The 25582-nt window shown below is 40.6% G+C and overlaps 2 protein-coding genes across 11 annotated transcripts in view; one reads left to right on the plus strand and one right to left on the minus strand.

The window, feature by feature from the left end:
* Positions 1-815: 815 nt before the first annotated feature.
* Positions 816-25070, minus strand: Fancf (FA complementation group F). 3 transcript variants are annotated; one of them, XM_027410514.2, is made up of 5 exons: positions 23911-25070; positions 13548-13591; positions 11378-11511; positions 7948-8078; positions 816-1873 (listed from the first exon to the last, which is right to left on the minus strand). In XM_027410514.2, the coding sequence occupies exon 1, from the start codon at positions 25045-25047 to the stop codon at positions 24028-24030; it is 1020 nt and encodes a 339-aa protein (XP_027266315.1). In that variant the 5' UTR covers positions 25048-25070; the 3' UTR covers positions 816-1873; positions 7948-8078; positions 11378-11511; positions 13548-13591; positions 23911-24027. The 3 variants fall into 3 exon arrangements, with proteins under 3 accessions (XP_027266315.1, XP_035298386.1, XP_027266314.1); XM_035442495.1 differs by lacking the exon at positions 7948-8078 and adding an exon at positions 21732-21912; XM_027410513.2 differs by lacking the exon at positions 7948-8078.
* Positions 25061-25582, plus strand: part of Gas2 (growth arrest specific 2) — a 158128-nt gene continuing 157606 nt past the window's right edge. For 7 of the 8 annotated variants that reach the window (XM_027410518.2, XM_027410517.2, XM_027410516.2 and 4 more), the window contains exon 1: positions 25061-25386. The gene's annotated coding sequence lies outside the window, so the exon portion shown is untranslated. The remainder of the gene's footprint in view (positions 25387-25582) is intronic. The other variant, XM_027410519.2, reaches the window with a different exon arrangement.

A 25582-nucleotide genomic window follows, 5' to 3' on the forward strand; every position in this document is an offset into this window, starting at 1 on the left:
TGCTAGGTTTCTTCTGTCTCTGTTACTTTTCCTCCAATCTCCCTGGTACACCTCACTTTGTCTTTGCAGCTTATACATGACAACTGTACTACTTTTGATGTTAACTCTTTAATCATTTTTCTAGGATGATTTTAGAACACAAAGTTGGTCACCCAAGTTTTTTGGGACCTAGAAATAAAACATTTAATTTAGCAGGACAATTTTTGTTTGTACTCAGCATAAGCTCAAGGCTTATTCCCACCACCTCATGCATCTTTAGTACAGTCTTTTCCCTCAGATTCTTAACTTACAAAGTATGATATGGTGATGAAAGACCCCGAAGGGATACTTTCGTAGAGGGAGACCCACACACCCAGGAATCAGCGAGGCCACGAACTGGATGCAAAAAACAAGAGGCTTTATTGGAGACGCAGGTACCTGGGGCGACTTAGCTTCTGTGTGGCTAAGCGCCCCGAGCCAAGGGAAAAGGGGTCCTTATATAGGAAAAAGGCGCAAGCTAGGAGCAAGGATTCTATTGGATAATTCTAATGAGGCATTATACAGAGCTATTCCCATTGGTCAATGTATATGAGGCGCTATACAGGGTTATTCAAATGAGGCAAAGTACAGAGTTATTCAAATGAGGTGAAACACAGAGTCTTTCAAATGAGGCGAAATACAGAATCATTTCCATTGGATGGTTCAAATGAGACACAGAGCCATTCCAGATCAGCATATTCTCAAGGTCTGGTGTCTGGTACAGCAGACTCAATTCCCCCCCTTTTCCTGATGGCTGACCTTGGGGGCGGAGACCTTGGGACGGAGTGTTTCTCTTCGGGCGGGGCGGGGGCTCAGGGGCAGAGCTCCAGGCCGGCTCACTCGGTGTTTGTCCTCGTGCTGACCCACCTGGTGCTCGCCCTCGTGCCAGCCCACCCGGTGCTCGTTCTCGGGCTGGCCCACCTGGTGCTCATTCTCGGGCCGGCCCCACCCGGTGCTTGTTCTCGGGCCGGCCCCACCCGGTGCTTGTTCTCGGGCCGGGCGGGGAAAGGCCACCGGGGGTGGGGATCGGGGAAGCCGCCGACAGGAGGAAGAGGAGACAAACTTGAGAAAGAAAGGGCTAAGGGACAGGGGTCTTTCAGTGACTGTGCCAATTAAATTAGTAATGCTTTCATTTCTTGGCATAGGACTGGTGTATTGTCAAGAGTGTAATAAACAGTCACAGAGTAAACCCCTTTGTCCATGCATCTTTATTTCCAAGTGTTCATTGTAAAGAGTCATTGCTGTGTCACATTGCAGCTTCCCTGATGAGATTTTTAGTACCGTCTTTTTCCTTTTTTCTCTTCAATTTTTTTTATTTGGGGGGTAGTGTAGGCATGGAGGGTAGATGAGAAGGGATGGGAAATGAATGGGATCAAGATACATGATATAAAAGACAGAATAAACAAAAGGAAAGTTTAAAAAGAGTTTAATAAATAATATTCCCAGTGAATATAGTTCAGATACTTTTGTGAAATACAACATTAAGATTCTTAACAAAAAGTATTGAGTATCTCTAAATACCATTTCACTGTGAATGTAGATATCACACTGTTAAGGATTGCATATGTACAGGCATATACAATTACAAATATCCTATACTTTGTAAATATGAGCTTGGCTTAGAGCCTGGGACTCCTCTTACAATGGAACCTACTCACTGTTCACAAGCTGTATTTCCAAGGTGATGGAGAAGAAATTGAGAAACATGGTGATGAGTCTCCAAAGTGATCCCTGGGAGAAGCAGGACTAATTTGTGAGATCAGTAGACCACCAAAGGTGTCATCCAGTGGATTTCCAGAGTAGATTCAAGAAAGTAGTACTCAAGCTGCTGCTATGTTAGCTGTGAGGATCAGTCCTGTGGAGATGCCAATAGTGATGACAAGTGAGCCTTCCTACTTGCTAGAAGCCCAGGCTCCCCAGGCACTGCATGGCTAGTCTTGCCAACACTTCAGTCAAGCTTCCATGTATGTCAGCATCTGCAACTAGCTCACATCCAACTGCAATCTTACACAGATCCTCATCCAGAACTCAACTGAGCTGTTCTTGAAACCAAAGCCCAAACAAGCTGCATGATTATCCCTGTTTTAGGGTGACCAATGACCAGTGGTGCAATGTTTTATGCTAACAATGATAACTATACATACAAGAGAGACTGATCCAAGTTCAGTCACCTATGTTAGACTAAATACAATTGTCCTCATTTTGTACCTAGTGATCCTTTTTGCTGGAAGAGTTTCCATTTCTGGAAGGGTCTTCTTATCAGATCAAGAGACCTGGGTATTTATAGCACCCTACCACCCAACATGAGTAAAAAGTTTCCATTTGTCTATAATTCTCTTCAATCTTGCAGCTAGAACTTGTAAGTCAACTTAATTCTGAGTTGTTTTTATTTTTTTCTGTGTTGACTGATATCAGTTAGTGTTCAGATCACACACTTTTTACCTTCACCCTTTGCATGACTCAGCTTTTCTTGTACTGTTTGAAGGGAACACACATCCAATGGGCCACCACTTTGACAAGGGGAGCTTTGCTCATGTCTGAATCGGCCAGGCTGGGTTTTTCAGCCAGTGTAGTTTTTCTGAGGCTCCTTAGGGTCATGAATTCCCAAGAAGTACAGTTTTTGTTGCTGGTTTTTCGTTTGTTTGTTTTTGTTAGTAATTCTCAAAGCATGCATTATACATCCATTTTTGCTGTTTAGTTTTGGGCTTTTTGTGGAATTGGGAATTGGCCCTAGGTGTTGATCATGCTAGGAAAGTGCTCTATAGAGAAAGACATCTCTGCCTATTTATTTATTTGTTTTTTTTGTTGTTGTTATTGTTTTACATAGACTCTTACTAGTTGCCCAGACCATTCTAGGTAAGTGCCCTATAGATAAGCACATCCCCAGACCATTTAGTCATGTATTTATTTCATTATTAATTAACTAATTAATTAATTTTTTAAACAGGCTCCTGCTAAGTTGCCCAGACTCCAGACTGGCCTTTAATTCATTCTGTAGCCCTGTCTGACCTTGAACTTATAATGCCCTTGAGAGATCAGGCCCTGCTGTAGAGCACATTTTTTATATACTTCCCGCATAGCCAGAATGCTGAAATACTGGCGGATCTTTGACAGTTCAAGGGAGATGTCCTAGGGGTTCTCTAGGCATTAATTTTTACTTTGTGCATTATAAATAATCAGGTTGTTTTAGCCCAAATCCCAAAAGGAAAAGCTCACCAGTTCTGTGTGGCTTTGTGCTTGAATTCCTCTCTAGAAAAATGACATATATCATGAAGCTTTTAATGGAGGCAAGATTTAAAGTCGGCCTCAGAAGTTACAGATTGACAGTGGTTAATAAAAGCCTTCCCATAATTCAAAGTTCTACATTTCTCCTGTAATTTCCTATGTATGTGTAAGTGACTTAGTTTTTACCCAATTAGAGTGGTCACAATTTATTATTATTATTATTACTATTATTATTCATTATTCTTTTATAAAATATTAACATATTCAGTTAAAACCTTGCAATCTGAGACAGGGGGTCTCTGTAGTGGTCCTAATTTGAATTCAGTACAAATCACTAAAAGTCAGTTGAAAGTTCTGTGAAGGTTACTCAGATATCATATACCTCAGAAGGATAGAAACACTATGACCTAGCTACCAGCCAGGGCATGTGCATCTGCTGTCTGCACTGTTGTTGCCTTCATGTTCTGAGAATGCTACAGAATGTGAGTTCCAGCTAGAAATTTATGGCAAACTGCTTAACCACTTTAGGCTTTGGCTAATTAACTAACAGTGTGTGTGTGTGTGTGTGTGTGTGTGTGTGTGTGTGTGTGTATCACTCAGCACCTTTTCCCAAAATTAATATTGTGAACATTTTTAAAAGTCTTTTGCACATATTTCCATGGTTAAAAAATAAAAACGGTATGTCAGCCCATGCATGATTTCTTTAGCTATAGAGAATCACTGTATGGAGAGTGACATTGTGCTATTCATCACAATGGCTCCTTCCACACCAGCTCATTTTGTTGAATTTGTTTCCTATTCTGTTTTATCCTATTTCTAGCTATCAAGATGCAGTTAACTAGTTAACCAATCCCATGCAGTATCTTTGTTTTAATTTTAAAACATGTCCCTAGTGACTTCCTTTCCTGTTTCTTAAGACATTTCTTAAGACATTTTTTTAATGCCTGCTTCTCTCCAAAGCCCCCACATTTTCAGCCTTCCTTTTGGATGTAAATGTCATTGTGTTATTCACATCAGAACAGAAGCCAGCACACTGGATTCTTCCCAGCAGAATCCTGCCCCTCCCAGTAACATCCATGTTAACATGTTCCTTTGTTCCTTTACACTGGCGGGAAGGCAGTTCTTTCTACAGGACTTTCCTATTAGTTCTGCATCTTATTCCCATTTGCTTATCCTCAGTGTGTGTGTGTGTGTGTGTGTGTGTGTGTGTGTGTGTGTGTGTGTGTGTGTGTGTGTGTGCGCTCGCGCGCGCGCGCATGCGTGCATGTGTGCTGACATGCATCTAATACAATATATTCAAAATTAAAATGACTCCATCTTGAAACAACTTAGTGGTTTTTCATCCATTTTCCTCCTCTCTTTTGCATCAGCATTCTCTCATTCTCTTCTAGAACATTCTATAAGCATCCTTCATCAGAAAGCCAAACATAAAGAAACCACACCTCAATGTTGTGAATTGAAACAGGTCCTTCTCAAATTTTTATGTGGATGTTATAGTCCCCAAAATATGCTCAAAATGTGAACTTGTTTAGAACAGAGTCTTTGGATGTTACTAGTAAAGATGAAATTATAATTATTACCTAGGTTATTAGTGAGTCACTAATCAAATGTTTAGCATTCATATGAAAAGAAATATACACAGATGTATATGCACAGAGAGACTACACAGACAGACATGTACATGCACAGACACATTAAGTCTAGACAAACATGCACACACAGTAGGGGAGGTTCTAGTGACGATGCAAGCAGTCACTAGAATGCTGTCTTCACTCATGAACTCCTAAGGAATGGACCATAAATCATGGCTACCTGCAGAGGGAGGTGGCTTTAATTCTCAGAAAAAAAGTAAATTTTACCCCCCATTTACCTCAGACTTTGTCCTCTAGTACTGCACACTCAAAAGGCCACCATGGGGCACAAATACACCAGGAAGCCTTCCTCCTTCAATGGCAGCAATTCACTGTTCTTAGCTGTAGCTCTCATGACTCAACTCTCTTCAACTCATTTCCGAGTCACTAATTTTATTAGTTCACTTCTATTTTTTCAAGATTTGTGTCCACTTAGGTTCTTTAAAAACTCTCCTTATGTATAAGATTTTATATTGTAGAAGAGCCAAGCCCAGATTGACACTACTCATTCTAGATCCTTCTATCGGAGACAGAAGCCTCCTACTATTAGCAATTTCACTTTATTCTCACTTCAATAGACTGTTAACACCATTAACCACATGAAGCATACCTGTCTGCAAGCACAGAGTCCCATGATGCAGCTGCCATGCTCTGAGCATGACCATAGCCAGGGAAGTGGGCCAGGTACTTCATTTATGTGCCTTTTAAACTGAGGAGTTATTTATCCTCACTAATATTTAATAGTCAATATGCACAGAACTCAGGTGTACAAGGTTAGATTTCCATAGTAAGTCCATTCCCCATAGGATGACTTTAACAGGCTAATGGCAGAGTGTGGGAAGTCTCAAGTGCAACTACATTTGTCAATAGCATGCTTATGCAGCTATATTTCCACTAGCCATAGTTTTCACTATGACAATTTTTTCTTGCATATATGTGTGTATGTATGCATGCACATGAGGAGCACAGGTCCACAATGGGTGCTGTCTTTGGCAACAACTCTCTACATTCTTCTTTGGGACAGGGTCTCACTGAACCTGCCCCTCACCCATTGGGCTCCAATTGCTGGGCACCAAATACGCCCCAAGGATCTACCTGTTATCTCAGTGCCTCCTCTCTCTCTCTCTCTCTCTCTCTCTCTCTCTCTCTCTCTCTCTCTCTCTCTCTCTCTCTCTCTCTGTTGCTGGTGACAGAATTTGGGTTCCCATGCTTGTGCAGTTGTTCCTTTATCAATTGTTCCATCTCCCTGGACTTCTATGACTATCAACCTATCAGCCATATGATCCTTTAGGGCTTCATATGGGTGTTCACTCATGTCATATGCCAAGCAGAGCTTGACTGGACAAATGGGATTGCTTTCCATAGCGCCTTTCATGCTTGTCCAGCAGCCTATTCCCACAATGGTAGTTCTAGAGTTCTCAAGTCTTTTATCTTTCCCCCTTGCAAAATAATATCTAACTTGGGACTAGAGAGATGGTTCAAAAGTTAAGAATGCTTGGTGCTCTTCCATAGGACTGGGGTTCAGTTCCTAACACCTACATGGCAGCTCATAAACATATGTAACTCCAGTTCCAGGGGATCCAACCCCTCTTCTAGCTTATGTGCATGTACCACTAATGCACACACACACACACACACACACACACACACACACACACATACACACACACACACACACACACACACACACACACACACACACAGGAACATACACTCACAGACATAAATAAATGTAAAAAATTAAAGAAATGAAAGAAAACTTCTACTCTATGGTAAGAAGAAAGAGGCATTGTTTAAAATTCATTACTTCCAACTAAACTTTGTTCCATAGCTTTCTATGGGTAAAAACATTAAATTAAAAAACTGATACATTGTTTAAATGATTAAAGTGTTAAGAATGGAAATACTTCTTTCACATTAAATGTTTTTCTTTTTAAAATTTGAGATCACTGTTTTAGCTTCCTACTCTGAATCATCAATTCAGTCCCCATATTTGTGGAGGCAATCACCCAGGAGTACATATGACTGACATGCAAAAATACTGTTGAGAAACTGTTACAACCATTCAATGGAGAAACAGTTCTTGATTCTTGCCATTTCAAGAGGAGAAAAAGGCCTGTATGCTTTCCAAAGAGAAATTAACACACACACACACACACACACACACACACACACGGTGGTGGTGGTGGGAGGGAAGGGGAGATAGAGGAATGCAAAAATTGATGGTTGATGGGTCATATTTACTACTTGCTGACTACTAACAGAACTTGGCAAACTGATGTTGACTAATATGTGAACTGAGTCCAAATTCTTTAACACTCTGCCTCTCGGCTTTTCCTTTCTACCTTGTATATTATATACCACTGCCATTTCTTATGACCCAGATTCCAGCTAAGAATGAGTTACTAATTGATGGGGGAAGTAGGAGAAACAGGAAGGGCCTCTCTTTTCCCCTCCGTTCCTGCTCCAGCGGCACGATGTGATCCACCAGCAATGAGGGACGCCAATAAGGCATCCGTTAAGATAAGTCTTATAAAATGTATAGATTTATGATAGTTAAGACTGAACTAACAGATGAGAATCCTAGTCATTGGCCAAGCAGCATTGTACCTAATAAGTTTCTGTGTATTCATTTGAGTCTAACTCAGGCGGGCGGCTGGCATAAAGCTCACATGTGGCGATGGGGCTCAGGTAGCTTTTGGCAGAAAGATTTATCGTAACAACTAACTTGGGCTAAGATAAAAGATGGGGTGACTATATTTAGATCCAAATCTACCTTTCTTTCCAAAATGGCTTTATTAGGGTTTGGTACGGCTATAGAGGCATAGCTGTGATCTTAGCACTCAGAGTTAAGGCAAGGGGATCTGGGCAACAAGTCAAGACTCTGACTCAGGAAAATAAATAAATAAACAAGCAAATGAATGAATGAATGAATGAATGAATGAATAGATAAAGCAAGCCCACTTAATTAGAATATTAGAAGGCTAGATAAAGTGATGCCAGCATTTGACAAACTAATAACACTTGTTTCTAAAAGCTTGCAGGTGTTCGTGAAACTGCAAGAAGGACTTACTGTGGCACTGACAAGGCAATGGTCATCTTGACTTCTAGATCCCAGTTCCTGAGTACTACAGTGTAGAGTTTTCTAACTCTTCCATTGTTAATGTGGTGGCTTTATGGGGACAGGTTACTCCAAGATTTTAGCTACAAAATTGAAAGAAACAGTCTTAGTCTGTCCAAGGTAAAATTCGCACTTAACAGGTTAACACTTGAGTGCATCCTTGACCTACTTTTAGGCATAGAGTTTTAGAACTACCATATATTCTACTGAGGCCACAGAGGAATTCAAAACAAGTGTTGGAATAACTAGGGAACTGCTACCTTCTGAAACACTAATGCTCTACTGAATCCTGACCTTTTATCTTCTTCTCTCTTAAAATAGATATTTTAAGTTTCCATTTTGACCATTGGTATTAAGTTGGAAATAAGCTCAGTCTCTCTCTCCTCTATAAACTATGGTACACACCTGGTCATCCTAGAGCCTGGACATGGTGTCAGTGTGTGGAATTAGGTGTAATTTGGGGGCTTACAGCTTCAAGATCACATACTATTTGTTAGCAGTCTCATGTTAAGAACACACAAATATGCAGGCACACCACTGGTGTGAACTTTTCTACACAGGAGACCTCTTATCACTGTACAAGCAACTCCACAGTTTATAGTTGTTTTCAGACTGACAATTTGGTTCAGAGTCTTGTCTATTTCATTAGCTGACTCCTTTGAATCCAATAGTAAATACCAAGAGGCAAACATCTGTTTTTCTACTTGTAACTAATACAAAGTTTGTCCAAAATTTTCAGTGAAAGTTTGTGAAATGGTGCCAATCAACTGAATTTTTACCAAGAATAAAGATATATTAACAACAGGTTTTCAAAACAATGTAAAAATGGTAAGTATATTGAAACCAGAGATTCTAAGTCAGAAGCCATAGGGTAAAACCCATGATCGATCTGCATTTGCAATAGCCAACATTCCCAGAAGCATAGGTCTAGCTTTCTCCTCAGGGTCTATGAGATGATGCCCCTTAAAAATTAACTGATGTTATGAATTGGAGTCACGGACATTAGCTCAAATTTTAGCACTTGTGTTTACTAGGTAAATAGAAACATTACTGAATCTATGTCTTAAATTTCTACACACACACACACACACACACACACACACACACACACACACATGTTTTTTATGAGTGTGTATGGGTTTCTATACACACATATACACATGTTTCCATAAGTGTGTATGGTGCTCCTGCAAAAAACCAACAAGTGTAGGAAGACCAGAGGTGTGTGTGTGTGTGTGTGTGTGTGTGTGTGTGTGTGTGTGTGTGTGTTGGTGGTTGTGGTGGTGGTGGGGCTTTGTGAGGAAACAAATGTACAGAAAAATAATGAAAATGTAAGGTTTGCTTCTAGAAAAATCTGCTTCAAGGCAAGGAAAAGAAGAAAAGGGATCAAGAAAACATGCAGTGCCCCAACCTGTTCCCAGGGGAAGACTTGGTGTGTGGTGATTGTGCAGACAGAACTTATATGTCTTCTGTCTCTTTGCTAAGAATAAAGACCTTGAGATAAGATCATGATAGCTGTCAGAATAATAGTGCTTTCAAAGTGATCCAGCAACAAAGTTGGGGACTGACCTGGGAAGGGGCCCAGTAGGGGTCAGCTCTTAGTGAAGGATGGCAGAAAAGACTGCAGTGGAGTAGCCAGGGACCTTCTAGAACAGAAGTTCTCAACCTGACTTTTTCACAGGTGTCCCTTTAGACCATCAGAAGACACAGATATTTACATTCCTACTCATTAGCAGTAGCAGAATAACAAACAAAAATGAAGTACAAACAAAAATAATTTTATGATTGTGGAGTCACCACAATATGATCAACTATATTAAAGGGTTGCAGTATCAGGGAGGTTGAGAACCACTGCTCTAGACTATAAATTACCTCACAGCTGAACAAACAGAGTTCACAGTTTTCTGCTTTGTCACAAACCACCTAGAGAAGTGACAGAGGTATAAACATGTGACCCCACACTTCTAATTCTCACATGTGGTGGGGAAGTTCTTCCCCAGTGATGGACAGCTATCTTGTAAAAAGAGGTACAAGTCTGAGAGGTCAAAGTTAAAGGAGAGAGAGTGGGGGGCAGAGAGCGAGAGAGAGAGAGAAGAGAGGGAAGGAAAAAGAGAGGGAGAGAGGAAGGGAGGGACAGAGGGAGAGAGGGAGGGAGGAAACACAAAATGGTGGATACTGGATTACTAAACATCAAACTATGAGTAGAAGTTCCTTGTTTATATCCAGTTCTCACAACAGCCAAAGGAACTTGTCCCACGAGGCTGAGGACCTACAATTTCTCACTGTAAGACAATGGAGAGACCCAGTGTTTCCTGAGAATCACAGGTATTTTTCCATATGAGCCCTTTGGTTTTATTATTTTGCATATTGAAAATATTAATTTTTCACCTGCAGAACCAATAAATTAAGCAGCTGGATGTGTTAGCAAAACCAGGATATCTTTAATATTGAAATAAAGACCATCTATAATCAAATTAAGTAAAAATTGAGCACTGTGCAACAGAGAAAGGAATGTCAAAATAAAAACAGTACCTCATCTTGAAAAATATTTATTAAAGTATTTTCACCCTTTTCACTTGATTTCTTTCTGAAATAAATAAAAGACTGTGAATAACTGCACAACTAAGTCAATGAAATGTTATGTCCAAAGCAGCTATGCAAATTTGTATTTTATAACTTGACTGCAAAAAAAGTAAAGGCTAAACATAGAGTCTCTTGGGGTAAAAATAGTGTCCCCTTAAGTCAAAACTTAAATATAGCTCAGTATTGCCTACTACTGAATTTGGCTGTTTGTATGGATTTAAATTATTTTTGAGCTTTGAAAATCTAGAGATTATTATGAGTTGTGAAGGAGAGATATCCCTGCGGTGTCTGAGGGTCCTTGCCTGATTCCACTGTGAGACATATGAGTGAGGAGGGCTCTGTAGGCTGCAGCAATGCTGGAAAGATATTTCAAGTATGAGAGGCCAGGGCTTGTGCATATGAAATTCCCATTATAAAAATGCTTCTTCAGCTTCATTTTAGACTAAAAATAAAAAGGAAGAATGCATACCCATAATCTGCAATTTTAAATGATAAATGTGATACTTTGGCAGAATGTATACAATGCATTTTATATAAAACATGGAACTAATATAAACCAATCATTTTTAAGTTATTTGCAATTGACTGCTTTGTATGGATCTACCATCTGAGCCTATTCCAATATGCCATAAACATGGGACCAGACCAAACCAGCAGGAGGGATTTTCTTTTCTTCAACAAGAAACCATATGCCAAGTAATAGTGTGGATAGTCACACCCTCATTGTCTCTCTTAAAGCCAGAACTACAGCTGAACAAATAGGGTAGCTATGCAGACCTTCTGTGACTGTTTTGCTCACCTAGTGATCCACGCAGCAATGTTCCAAGTCAAAAGTGCAGTGCAGTTCGGGCACATGCTCTCCTTCACATAGATGGAGCTGGCAGACATCAGTCAGCAAACACCAAGCCCAGCATGCTGCCCTGCACACAGGTGCTATCAATCACATACAATATCATCAGTGTGGCTGGAAAGCATCCAATCATCAAAGCATCCAATCTGATTTGAATCTATCTCTCCACAGCAATTTTTCTTGTAGCTGAAGATATGTGGCTTTTCTGTTGGTTTTGGTAGTTTCATAGTTTTGATAATTTTTGTAGCTTAATTTTGATAGCTTACGAAAATAGAGAATCAGATTCAATAAAGAAGTATTTTCTTTGTAATCCCGTAATTTTTGTCATTACACATGCTATATACACTCTGAACTAAATGGGGTGTTGAGAACTTAATGACCCATCCAGTATTTTAAGAACTCTGGATTGAAAACATGTCTTCAAAGTTTGCCAGTTCCCTTTTGAAGACAATTTTAATTGTGTTTTCAAAATTAGAAAGATTAGCCTTCTTCCTTACTAAAAGTGTTGACAAGTATTGTATGTTATCACAGTTCATCTGCTTTCCATAACTCTGGAAAAGAAACATGTAATATCAGAACAGACAGCAAAGTTTAACAAAAGGCTTGGACCTCTTGTGGCTTTTATCACAGTAGGGCCTGAGCTCAAATCACATGTGCTTACTTTTGCTTAGTTTAAGAGTTGAAGAAACAATGACTTGATTAAGGCCTTTCTTTATCAATTCATTGTTTACACATTAACATAAGAGTTCCTAAACAGAATTATATGAAAAGTGATATATCAAATAAGAAATAAGTTCACTTGGCATACAATAAACACTTAGAATACATGTAACTTTGGGTCCTGATTACAGATTCAGTTCTAAAATGAATCATAGTGATTCATGGCTTTCTAAGCCTTATGAGTGAATGAAATTGCTTTTGATAACTTATGGAATAAGCAACTTGGAATCATGTAATTTATTGTATGCTATACTGTTAGAATAATTCAAAAGTTAAAATGGCTTTTATGAAGGAATAAATCTTGATGCAATACATATTTGTCCTAAGGGCTTGTTAATTTCTCATCATGCTCAGAATTTTATAGCACAAAAGCTATAGATTGGCTGAAATAGGACTAAATTCAGGAATGGTTTAAGAAAACTCAGGTCTTTTCTGCCCACTGAGCTTGGAGGATAAGTGGGCAGGATATGTTCTGATCAGTAAAAGGCCAACATCTTTGCATATCTGTGTGGTTCATACTTCCTCTGATTTGTAGAACATGATGATATAGCCAAAATCATGTGCAGACAACACTCACATTCTACACTGTGTTGACCACACATAGTGGTCAATCATAATGATTGATGGTCTGCATGGCTTCATCAAAAAAAGCTGTAGATAAATCTAAATGTGAAGGATTTAACTGGTGGCATACATTTCTAGAAATCTGGGGCCAAAAAAGCTCTCAAATTCTTAGTCACCTGTACTTGGTAGCAATGTGTCTTACATAAATTTTCCCCTAAGATAAGACATAAGGACTAGAAATGACTTGAAAGTAAAATAAGTGTACAAGAAACTGAGTTTTAATAATTATAGCTATAAATTAGTGCACAAAGTCAAAATAGTCTGTTGTATTAAATATATTTAAATGTTTTTTAGGTATTTTACTGTTCTTATCAGCCTAAACCTAACAATAGTAATAGGAGTATTTATTTATACATTAAGGTATGACGACTATAAGCAAAATTCTTTGTAAGCACATTATTTCCCTATGGCTTTCCTCTTCAGCTCATGGTTGGCTTCCAATTTGTGGCAATCCCCCACCTTCAACTTGTTGTGTACTGAGGTTACCAGGGTGAGGATTATTTCAATAGAGCAAAGTATACACATCCAAGTTCCAAACAGAGAAGGCTGTGTCCACATGTTCGCATACATTTACTCATCAGAGAACCTGACTTCAGTGGAGGTGCCCTCTCTATAAGTGACTGTGTAAGAAACAGAAGGTCCACATTTTGAGGATTTCAGTGATAACTCAGGCCCAGGCTTGGGAATGTAACTAAACAGGACAAAATTCTATAGAACTACATCCCAAAAATACATTGGCATTGAAAAAGTAGAAGCAGCAGAATTGCCATATTACCTGTGGAAGAAAGCCCACTGCAAATGACAATTCTCATGAGAAACCTGGAAAAGAAAATAGTGAGTTTTTAAAGGCAAGAAGAAAGGATATATCTCAAGTTGTGTCTCTGGCTAAGTTATAATGCACTGTCAGATGGAAGACTGCTAATGGAATGTGTCATTAACAGCTCTGTTCTAGAGAATTAAAAGGAGGTTTTGAATAGCTACATTCCTGTTGCTCTATTAAAGAATGGCATTGCTCCAATGCTACACAGAGTATACAAATAAGATGGGAGCTTAAATAACTGTCTACACTTTTCCAGAAATGGTGTTATAGATAAAAATTGGTTTTAAAGCCATTTAACGAGTTTTTAAAAATTACTTCCCCCTTTCTTTCTGCACTTTAGTTTCTATAATATGAAAACAGATTCTTGAAAAAATGTCTGTGAATTACAATGTTGTGGCCGCCATGGCAATACTCCATTTGTAGAACTAGCCAGTAAATCTGGCTATAATATAAATTCTTCAAATATTCTTCCTTAGCTAATGTCTGTAACAACAATGAAATAATTTTGAATCTACAGGGGCCAATTTGCACTGTATATGGGGTTCAGGGCTTCCTGTCTATAATTAGAACATGGTGGCTGGGCTGGTGAGTTTTGGTTGCTATAGCTCATCTGCTGACCAGTGGACTATGCCATGTATCTTCTGTAAATTGCTTATTAGCCACTTGTCGTTTAGTTTTTGTTACAATAACAATTCCAAACTGGCCTGGTCAGAAACCCATGCTTTTGCATTCATTGGGCAACAGACCAGAAAGAAATGAATACACTTTTGCCTGAGTCCTTATCCTGTTCACTGTTGCTTCTGCAAACAGGCAAAATACTGAGTATTTATCTAAACTACTGTTAACAGTAGTTTTGCATTTTCTGTTTTTTACAATAGAAAATGGAAAACTTACTTCCTTCTTCTAGAAATTTTCCTAATTATAAGATATCTTTACTTTCAGAAAATGATAAAACTAATAAACTTCATGGCTTTATGTTTAAAAGTTTTAATTGCTAATATATTAAAGACTATCTAAAGCTCAGTTGTTATACAAATTCATTTATCACTTTCAGTAGCTTTTATTCTTTTACAATTTCATACATGTGCACAGTGGATTCCACACCCTCCCCCTGACTTCCCTTCCATCCCTACCAGCACCCCTTCTCCCTACAAACTTCTTTCCTCCACTTTTCTTGGTTTTTGTTCAGTGTCCTCCAGAGTCTGACTGGGGACATTGGTGAGGCCAATTTTAAGACCAACATCAGGGCTTTTTATGGTACTGAATGTCTCTGGGACTTGTAAAGAAATCTGACCATTTTCTCCCACAGCTACATCTACATTCCCTGAAAGCTAACAACACACAAGCTTATATCCCTGAGGGCACTGTGTCAATATTCTAAGTATATGCATAGACTCACAAAGAATACCTTACCAAAGTTATTGATATTATGTCAAAAGCTCAGCACAGTAATGAATATTTCAGAAACCATCTGGGAGAGCTTTGAGGAGGCGCAGGAACAGACAGAACCAGGATTCCCCCAAAACAAAATTGTTCTTTATATTCTGCTTTCTCTATCATCTTTAAAAATATGAGACATTTCGCTTTTTTCCGCCGACTAATCACACCGACTAAGCACACCCTGCTCTTACCCAACTCCTGTCCAAAGTGCCATTCACCCAGATCTCCCCAGGCTTGTGCATGATTGGAGTAGACATGCCCAGGCAGGGAGGAGCTCCCTGAATCTGGGTACAGGCTACTCTTCCTTCCCTTTCCACTGACCCATCAGCAACTAGGTGAGTGACCGCCTGCTCTTACCCAACTCCTGTCCAAAGTGCCATTCACCCAGATATCCCTGGGCTTGTGCATGCTTGGAGTAGACACGCCCAGGCAGGGAGGAGCTCCCTGAATCTGGGTACAGGCTACTCTTCCTTCCCTTTCTGCCCACCGATCCACAATGAGGTGAGTGATCCACTGCTCATACCCAACTCCCTTCCAAAGCCCCATCCACCCCGATCTCCCCGGGCCTGCTTCTGCTTGGGGTAGACCTGCCCAGGCAGTGAGGAACTCCCAGAGCCTGGAAACACCCCATTCTTACTTCCTGTCCCGCCCCCACACACCTGACACCTATGGAGGTCTAACTCCTTCAGAGTGAGGAGACTACCAGGAGAGGCAAGACCATCCAGAGCTTCGGACATTGAATTCCTGGCCCACACACACTATTGGGTAACAAGAAGAGATAGAGAGTCCTCACCTGCACTCACTGGAAAAAGATATGGGAAGAAGACAGAATAAGAACTCGCTCAACAACAGAAAGACCAATATAACACCACCAGAATCTAGAGACTCCACTCCAGCAAGATCTAAAAAGCCCAACACAGTGAAGCCCAGCACGAAGAAGAGATGAACCTCAAAAATTATCTCAGCAAGATGATAGAGACCTTCAAAGAGGAAACAAGAAAATCCATTAAAGAAATAGAAGAAAAATATCAAGCAAAAATTACACGAAATGGAGGAAAAGACAAACCAAAAAATTCAAGAAATAAACAAATCTCTTAAAGAATCTAAAGAAACCCAAGAAAAAACAACCAAACAAGTGAAGGAAGCTCTTGAAACAGTTCAAAGCATGAAAGCTGAATTAGACACAATAAAGAAAACACAGAATGAGGCAATGCTGGAAATGGAAAGACTGGATAAACTATCAGGAACTAAAGGCATGAGTATAACTAATAGAATCCAAGAGACAGAAGAGAGAATCTCAGCTATTGAAGACTCGCTAAAGGATATACATTCATCAACCAAAGGAAACCTCAAGTCCAACAAATCCCTAACACAAAATATCCAGGAAATATGGGACACTGTGAAAAGACCAAACCTAAGAATAATAGGTATAGAAGAAGGTGAAGAAACACCTTCAAAGGAACAGAAAACGTATTCAACAAAATCATAGAAGAAAACTTCCCCAACCTACAAAAGGATATGCCTATGAAAGTACAAGAACTTTACAGGACACCAAATAGACTGGACCACAAAAAGAAGTCCCCCTGACATATAATAATCAAAACACCAAATCTACAGAATAAAGAGAAAATATTAAGAGCTGCAAAGGAAAAAGTCCAAGTAACATACAAAGGCAAACCAATTAGAATCACACCCAACTTCTCAATGGAAACTCTGAAAGCCAGAAGGTCTTAGATACATACCCTACAAGCACTAAGGGAGCATGGATGCCAACCCAGACTACTGTACCCAGCAAAACTTTCAATCACTATAGATGGAGAAAACAAGATATTCCATGACAATAACAGATTAAAACAAATCCAGCACTACAGAAGGTTCTGGAAGGAAAAGTCCAACCCAACAAACATAACTACACTCACAAAAACACAGGCAATAGATAATCTAATCTTACCAAACTCAAAAAGAAGTAGGAGGGCGAAATCCACACACAATGACACCACCAACAATAAATCCAAAAACAAACAAGAACCAACGAACAATGGACATTAATATCCCTAAATGTCAATGGTCTTAAATTACCCATAAAAAGATATAGGCTAACAGAATGGATACGAAGACAGAATCCATCCTTCTGCTGTTTACAAGAAACACACCTCAACTTCAAAGACAGGCGATACCTCAGAGTAAAAGGATGGGAAAAGATTTTCCAATCAAATGGGCTCAAGAAACAAGCTGGTGTAGCAATCCTAATATCTAACAAATTGGACTTTAAACTAAAATCAATCAAAAGAGATGAAGAAGGGCATTTCATACTCATCACAGGAAAAGTCCATCAAGATGAAGTCTCAATCTGGAACATCTATGCCCCAAATACGAAGGTACCCACATTTGTGAAAGAAACATTACTAAAGCTCAAACCACACATAAAACCACACACTCTTACAGTAGGAGACTTCAACAGACCCCTTTCACCACTAGACAGGACCACCAGACAGAAACTTAACAAAGAAACAAAGGATCTAACAGAAGTTATGACCCAACTGGGGTTAACGGATATCTATAGAGCATTCCATCCAAACTCAAAAGAATATACCTTCTTCTCAGCGCCACATGGCATCTTCTCTAAAATTGACCACATAGTTGGCAACAAAGCAAACCTTCATAGTTACAAAAGAATTGAAATAACCCCCTGTATCTTATCAGATCACCATGCATTAAAGCTAGAATTCAGCAACAATACGAATGGCAGAAAACCTGCATACTCTTGGAAAATGAATAACACCCAATTGCACTATTCCTGGGTTAAGAAAGAAATAAAAAAACAAATTAAAGACTTCCTAGAATCTAATGAGAATGCAGACACAACATACCCAAACTTATGGAACACTCTGGAAGCAGTGCTAAGAGGGAAGTTCATAGCACTAAGTGCCAACATGAAGAAACTGGAGAAAAGTCACATTAGAGAATTGACAGAACAACTGAAATCTTTAGAGCAAAAAGAAGCAAACTCACCAAGGAGGAGTAGACGCCAGGAAATAATCAACCTGAGAGCTGAAATCAATAAAGTAGAAACTAGGAAAACATTACAAAGAATCAATGAAACAAAGAGTTGGTTCTTTGAGAAGATCAACAAGATAGACAAACCTCTACCCAAACTAACCAAAAGGCAGAGAGAGAGCATACTAATTAACAAAATCAGAAATGAAAAGGGGGATTTAACAACAGACACTGAGGAAATCCAGAGAATCTTCAGGTCATACTTTGAAAACCTGTACTCCACAAAATTCGAAAATCTAATGGAAATGGACAATTTTCTGGATAAATATCACTTACCAAAATTAAACCAAGATCAGATAAACAGTTTAAATCGACCCATAGCCCCTAATGAAATAGAAGCAGTCATCAAAAGCCTCCCAACCAAAAAAAGCCCAGGGCCAGATGGCTTCACTGCAGAATTCTACCAGAAATTCAAACAAGAGCTGATACCAGTACTCCTCAAAATGTTCTGCACAATAGAAGCAGATGGGATATTGCCAACCTCTTTCTATGCGGCTACAATCACTTTGATACCCAAGCCACACAAAGATAAGACTAAGAAAGAGAACTACAGACTGATATCCCTCATAAACATCGATGCTAAAATACTCAACAAAATATTGGCGAACCGAATCCAAGAACATATCAGAAAAATCATCCACCATGATCAAGTAGGCTTCATCCCAGGGATGCAAGGATGGTTCAACATACGAAAATCCATCAATGTAATCCACCATATAAACAAACTGAAAAAGAAAAACCACATGATCATCTCACTAGATGCTGAAAAAGCCTTTGACAAAATCCAACATCCCTTCATTATGATATATATATATATATATATATATATATATATATATATATATATATATCATAAGCAAGGCATGACAGCACACATCTATAATCTCCACTACTGTGGAGACAGAGCCAAGAAATCCTAAGATCCAGCAAGGTCAGCCTGAGCAATCCAGCAAGATCACTTTAAAACACAAAAATAGCTTATTATGGACATTGGATTTTAATAATTTTTAACACATTACAACAACAGAGTGACAGAGTGCATACCAGATGAGTAAAACATTGCCACTGAATGTAGAAGGGTCGTAAAGAATACTGTGATGAACACAGGTAAGAATTTGCCTTTAGAACAAATTGACTTGTAAAATCATGTAGAAGCCAAATTCACATTAAATCCTAGGATCTAAGGTTACCACAGATGGTATTCAGAGCCTGACAAGCTTTTGTATCATATGTAAATATAAAAGTTCAGTTTCATGCCACAACCCTGTGATCACTATCAGATCCAAAGGAAACCCCAATTACCTAAACTCCAAAAGGCATTTCCATTTATCAGACATGAGCTCAACCTAGGCTAGAGGAGGATTTTCAGTGGGTAGAGAAAAGCCAACATTCCTCGGGAACTCAAGAAATAGTTCTCATCTTTGAAAAGAAGTCATTTTTGGATATTTGGACTGCCATTTGGAGTCTGGGGAATTTGGACCAGACAGTCACTGCATGTGGAACTTGTCTCAGGCTGGGGTTCAGATCCCTCACTGTGTGAAAAGACACAACCACAGTGGGGCTTTAGATATGGTAAGCTCCTTTTAATTCAAAACCTAACTGCAGTTTGAAGAGTAATGAAGCTCCCAGAGAGCTGGAACCAGCCATCACTGTAATGATTTAGCTCCTTTCCTTAGGGCCACAACATCCCTATGTTAAAAGGGCAACCTTAGCCCACTAGGGCAATGAGCATTTGATAAATGAGGTGGTGCCACACTTCTGATAGAGTAATTGATCATTTCCAATTAACTCTGAAGAAAAATCAATGGTTGCTTCTTAGACTGTTTACATCAATTAACTGGTATCAATAATGAATATCTTATATGCACAATTTTTAGGAGAGGGATCATTCTGTTTATAACCTGTTTCTACTTTTGAACCTTAGCATTACAGCATCAGTCAAAAACATGAGAGTGAGGAATAGTAAACTTGAAAATTCATTCACAGCAACAAAATCCCATTTGAGAGGAGGTCAGCAATTTTATACATGGCCCAGACTAGCCTGGATTTCATAAGCAGCTCAGACTGGCCTGGGACTCATCTCTGACTGTCCTGAATACATTATGGAACCCAGGCTACCCTCAGATATAATCATGACATGGATGAACATAGATTCAACTCTGAAGTAGTAAAGTAACTCTGGGAAGCATTTAAGGCTACTGGGTTGAAATCTGAGAAAGTCACCATGTATTAGGTAGGACTTGGTTCTTGTTCAGATTTATTATACTAAAATCACTTTTAAAATGGTTTTGGTGCAAGCACAGCGCTAAGCTACTCATGAGATTCAGTTGCAGCCTAGCGATTCTGGCTGCTCAAGAAGAAATAAGTCAGAAGTGGTCTTGTTCCCCCTGAGCACGTTGTCCAGAGAGACACATGCAAAGTATATGCACTTATGAGCAAGGGTCAAGGGAGGCAGCAAAAAGCCATTGCTTTTCCTTCTGATCTCCATATTCCTGGGCAGTTGGAAGGATACTAGTTATGTATGTGGGTCTTCTCCTTGAGTTAATCTTCCCAGAGAATACCTGTCAGACCTCTCCAGAGGCCTTGATTACAAATCTAATCAAGGAGACAACCAAGATGTGCAACCCAAGAAAATAAACTCAAACAAACAAACAAACAAACCAAAACACACAAAGAAACAAAGAGTACCATCAACACAGAGGAATTTGATCACATCTTAAGGGACTTCAGACTCTGAGATGCAATGCAATGCAAACTATAAAAAACAATGAGTGGTTGATGGCTCGCTTAGTGGTGAAGAGCATTTGCTGCTCTTGCAGAGGACCCACACTGGACAGTTCATAACTGCCTGTAACTCCAGCTCTAGGGATATAATACTCCCTTCTGACCTCTAAGGGTGTCTATACTCATATGTAAACATCTACACACAGACACACATATACACATATTTAAAGGTAAAATATAAAAAAAAAACTGCTAGAAATTAATCCTGGAATTGTAAAAAAGCATGTGAGATATGAGTATATGCCAGGCAGATTTTTAGAGGAAGGAAGACAAATAAAATTTTGAACAAGTGATATTTAAGTTTAAATATCAAGGCCTTGAATTACCAAGGCTTTGCCAACACTACTTAGTGTCACAGGCATTGTTAATATAACAGGTAGATACCCACATCCCCAAATAATCATTTGGATAAAAAGATAGGCATATAGGAAGAAAAGCATATTTCTTCCCTCATAGTAGCTAGGCAGGTGACCCCTTCAACCACCCAAGCCCTGGTCCCAGGTAACTCACTGCAGCACATTGACATCAGCCCATTAAAAGGGAAAAATATGATCCTATTTCTACTTATTCACAAGGTGTCCCAAACCAGTGTAAACTGCAGAGAAATTTGGAAATTTCCCTGGTAAGGCTGGGTAGCAGTTATATAAAAACTGGGGCAGAATATCAGTACTGATGAGACCAGCAGTTTCCACAGCAGCACAAACTTACATGGAGACAACCAGGAAGCAGCTTTAGGGTAGCATAAACCATCTAGCATAGGCCCTATCAGTCACAGGAGAGATTAGGAACATGGAGGAAGTGGTGGGGATGCAGATGTTGAACCAGGGATCACTTTAAAATAGAAGAGGGTCCACTTACAAAGGAACTGCAGCCTGAGGCCCTTCTTTACCAACAAGTAAAGAGAGATGAATGAACTGACACACTGACTGTTAACTGAAAATCATGTGCACAGCAACACCACCTTCCAACATGAACCAGGCAGGCATTCGTAGATACACATTAAAATGTGTATCAAAATGAGGTGTTTCCCAAGAGAACCCTAAAACCAAAACAAATAAACAAAAAACCATTAAGTACATGAATGGAAACACAATCTTGGAAAACTCACAAAATCATTTGAAAAGGAACTGACAAAAAGAGTAAGAGAATCAAGATGTAATTTACTATATGAAACTTTGTTTTCTCCTGTAGCAAACAAAAGTAAGACAGCAGAAAATAAGCTACAAGTGAGAGGCAACAACATAGAAACACAGAAACACAGAATTTAGCTATCTGTGCTGGCTCACAGCTGTAATCTCAGCACTTAGGTGGATGAGGCAGGAGGATCCCACAGGAGTCTGAGGCTAGCATGGACAGACAGTGAGTTCCAGGCTAACCTCAGCTACAGAGACCCTAAACTATCAAAATAGAACTCAGATACTGACTAGCTTCATAAAAAATTATAAATGCTGCCAAAGATCCAGGAGAAAAAGGAAAATGTATGCCTTGATGAGAGTGACCGAAATAGAGATGAGTAAGAAAATGTCTAAAACTGCTGAAACTATAACCAGTGTGGCTTAGTTGTCACTCCTATGTAAATGCACAAAGGAATCCAGTCAGAATACATAAGGTACAAAAGATGGTTTACAAAGATCAGTTTTAGAAAAAGGAAATCTGACCATAGGGAAATAAAAATTTGACATTGCTTTCCTCCTCCAATAATCTTAGAAAGTACTGAGTCATAATTTATACTCAGGTTCTAACACAGAATTAAAAGTCTACATTACATATCCTTTTGCTCTATTTCCATTTCTAGAATTAAGAATTAATTTTGTTATAGGTATTTACCAAAAACTCTTTAAGTCTCAGTTATCGTGAACATGGAGAAAGTTATGTTGATCCCTGGAAAGTTATTTTCTAACAAAACTACTTATTGTTAAGTTTAGAGCATTCAAGCAGACAAACCAAGTTAGGGTTTTAGTCCCCAAACACCCCGAATAGCCTCCATCCAGCAACCATCTAGTGTCAAATATTTAAACACTTTAGGATGGCACCAGGTTGGGGCTATTGACCTGATGAATAGCACAAGCGGCCTCAATTGTCTCACTAGTTTGATTCCTTTATCATCCAATCCAGATATCCAAAAGGATATATTTATATTTACTGTGCCCTAAACACTTCGTGGGTATTCAAGGAATGCTTGAAACTAATATCCTGCTATTTTGACTTTCACAGTAGTGACTTGTACAAAGGAGGGACAAAACTTTCTGATCAACACAGCTTTAATGCACTTTAAGGTTGGTAAACAGGTTAAAGAAGGCACATCTAGGACTTTTGACTATAGCCCAGTCAACTTTGAAAGTAACATTTGGTGCTACCATGTGTTTCCTGGTCAAACAAAAAATGTTGACTATTAAAGTGAAAAGAGTGTCAGAAAATAAGTAAATTAATAGGGTAAAAAAGCGGCCTTGAAAATTTTAAAGCTGCTTTTTCCTTTAAAACGTGCATCTATCTTTAGTATTCTTACAAATTAGCCTTATACAAAATAAGCTGAAAATTCCATGGCTTCAAGAGTTCTTCCATGGGTAGGGTTGTGGCTCTGTGGTGGAGCACTTGCCTAACATGGGCAAGATCTCAGATCCACCAACAGATGGGAAGTAACACTACTTCAGTATCTAGAAAACTCACGGTATTATCACTTTAACAAAAAACAAAACAAAAAAACAGTATTTGTACCCCGAAGACCCCCTATGGAAGGCCTCACCCTCCCTGGAGAGCAGAAAGGGTATGTGATAGGTAGGGTTTTAGTTGGGTAGCAAGGGAGGAGGGGAAGGCGGGAACTGGGATTGACATGTAAAACAATCTTGTTTCTAATTCAAATAAAAAAAAATGGAAAAGAAAAAAAAACATTTGTACTTGTATTACTAGACACTTAAAATTGGCACCTAAATAATTAGGTTTTGGGACCATGTAGTACAGGCCGTTGGTGAGAACACTGAAATTTTGTAAACTGTATACTCAAGTAGTAGCAGGACACTATGCATAGAGATATAGAGACCGGAGGCTTGGGTGAGAAGTGTGTTTCCTGTTCCCTCCATTGCTCCCAGAGAGGGGTCTGTCCAGATGCTTGGTCTGGGACTTGAGAATCTCGTCCCACATGTTCCCACACTCAGTGTTAAGCACCACCAGGCAGGGCCAGCAGTAGGTCCGTCCAGATGCTCATCCCGGGAACCTCGAAATCTCCATCTAGAGCTCTGCGGCCGCGCAGTCTCTCCAGCACTTCTTCCTGCAAGAGTGGTGAGGCCTGGCACAGGCTGTGCAGCCGGAGGCACAATTCCTCCCAGGGCATGTCCTCAGGCTGCGTGGGGCTCCAGAAGCCCTTCTGCAGGTCATAGTGCAGCTGCGTGGCCCAGGCTGTGAGCAGGTCCAGGTAGGCGCGAGACAGCGCTGGGTGACAGCCGGCCAAGGAGGCCAGGCGCAAGGCGGGCAGCTGGCGGCAGAAAGCGACCAAGACCTCGGGGCTTTCTAGAAGCCACTGCAGCAGTTTCGGTGTCTCTTTTGCTCCCACACAGTCCGCGGCGCCGGCGAGCTCCAGGTCTAAGCCGCGCAGCAGCGCTTCGCCCAACACGCTTAGCACGTGCTCATGAGGCCCGCGGGTCCACAGCGTATCTAGGAGCTTATGCGCGGCCGTGGGGTCAGCACCGCCCAGTTCGTGCAGGCGCGCGCACAGCAGCTCCGCGTGCGTGCGCAGCAGCGCGACCCTGGGAGCGTCCCCGCCGAGGCGGAGCAGCAGGTGCAGCGCGCTTCCGCGGCGTGCCAGGAGCACCAAGCGCGACTGCGGCGCGTCGTCCTCGCTGTCCGCTGCGGGGCCGGGAAACAGTAGGCTCGGCAGCGCGTGGGCGGCGACGGGCGCGAGCGCGCGGTTCCTCAGCAGGCGCAAGGCGAGCCGCGCGTCCCCAAACTCCAGAGCCGCGAAGCTGCGCAGCCCGAGCGGCCCGCTCCGCGACTGGAGCCGCCTCTCCAGCGCCTCCCGCGCGCGGCCGCGACCCCCGAAGCGTCGGTACACGTGGAGCAGATAGCGCGCCCACTGCAGCGCCCTACGCACGGTGGTGGCATCCCATGAGCGCACCTGCGCCCCACACGACACGGCCAGCACTTCAGAAAAGCATTCCATATGTTGCACGAGCGGCTCCATGGCGGCCGCTTCCGCCTTGCTCCTCCCAGGAGCTAACCGATTGGACGTGCGCGCGAGGTTCCGCCTTAGCGTGCCCTGCCATTGGACTTCGCCCGTGCCAGTCTCGCAATAGGGTTTCCGGGTCCTTTGGCGCTAGAAACAAACTGGAAGGAAGTTGCGAACTTCCACTCTGGGCCTAGGCTAGGACGCGTTTATGCGATAGATTTTTACCTGCCCTTTTGCTTTGAAAATGCTCTTGATGGACATTTTGAACGCTTTCCTGAAAGGGGGCTGACATTCGTCGCAGTGCGGATGTGTTCTCCATGCGGGCACAAAGCTCTTAAACAGCCCGTTTTCCAGGTACTTGCTGGAAGCATGCTACCACTGAGCTGGGGAAGTATGCTACCACAGAGCTGCATCCCCGGACGTTCTTCTTTTTTTCTTATTTATTTATTCTTAGTAATCCTCCCACTAAATTAAGTAGGCAACCATTCAATCTGCAATATATATGCCTCAACTAACCTAGTAAATGACAGTACTGCCCTGAGGCCTCCTG

This window comes from Cricetulus griseus, chromosome 3 (assembly GCF_003668045.3).
Source record: "Cricetulus griseus strain 17A/GY chromosome 3, alternate assembly CriGri-PICRH-1.0, whole genome shotgun sequence".
NCBI classification, from domain to species: Eukaryota; Metazoa; Chordata; class Mammalia; order Rodentia; family Cricetidae; genus Cricetulus; species Cricetulus griseus.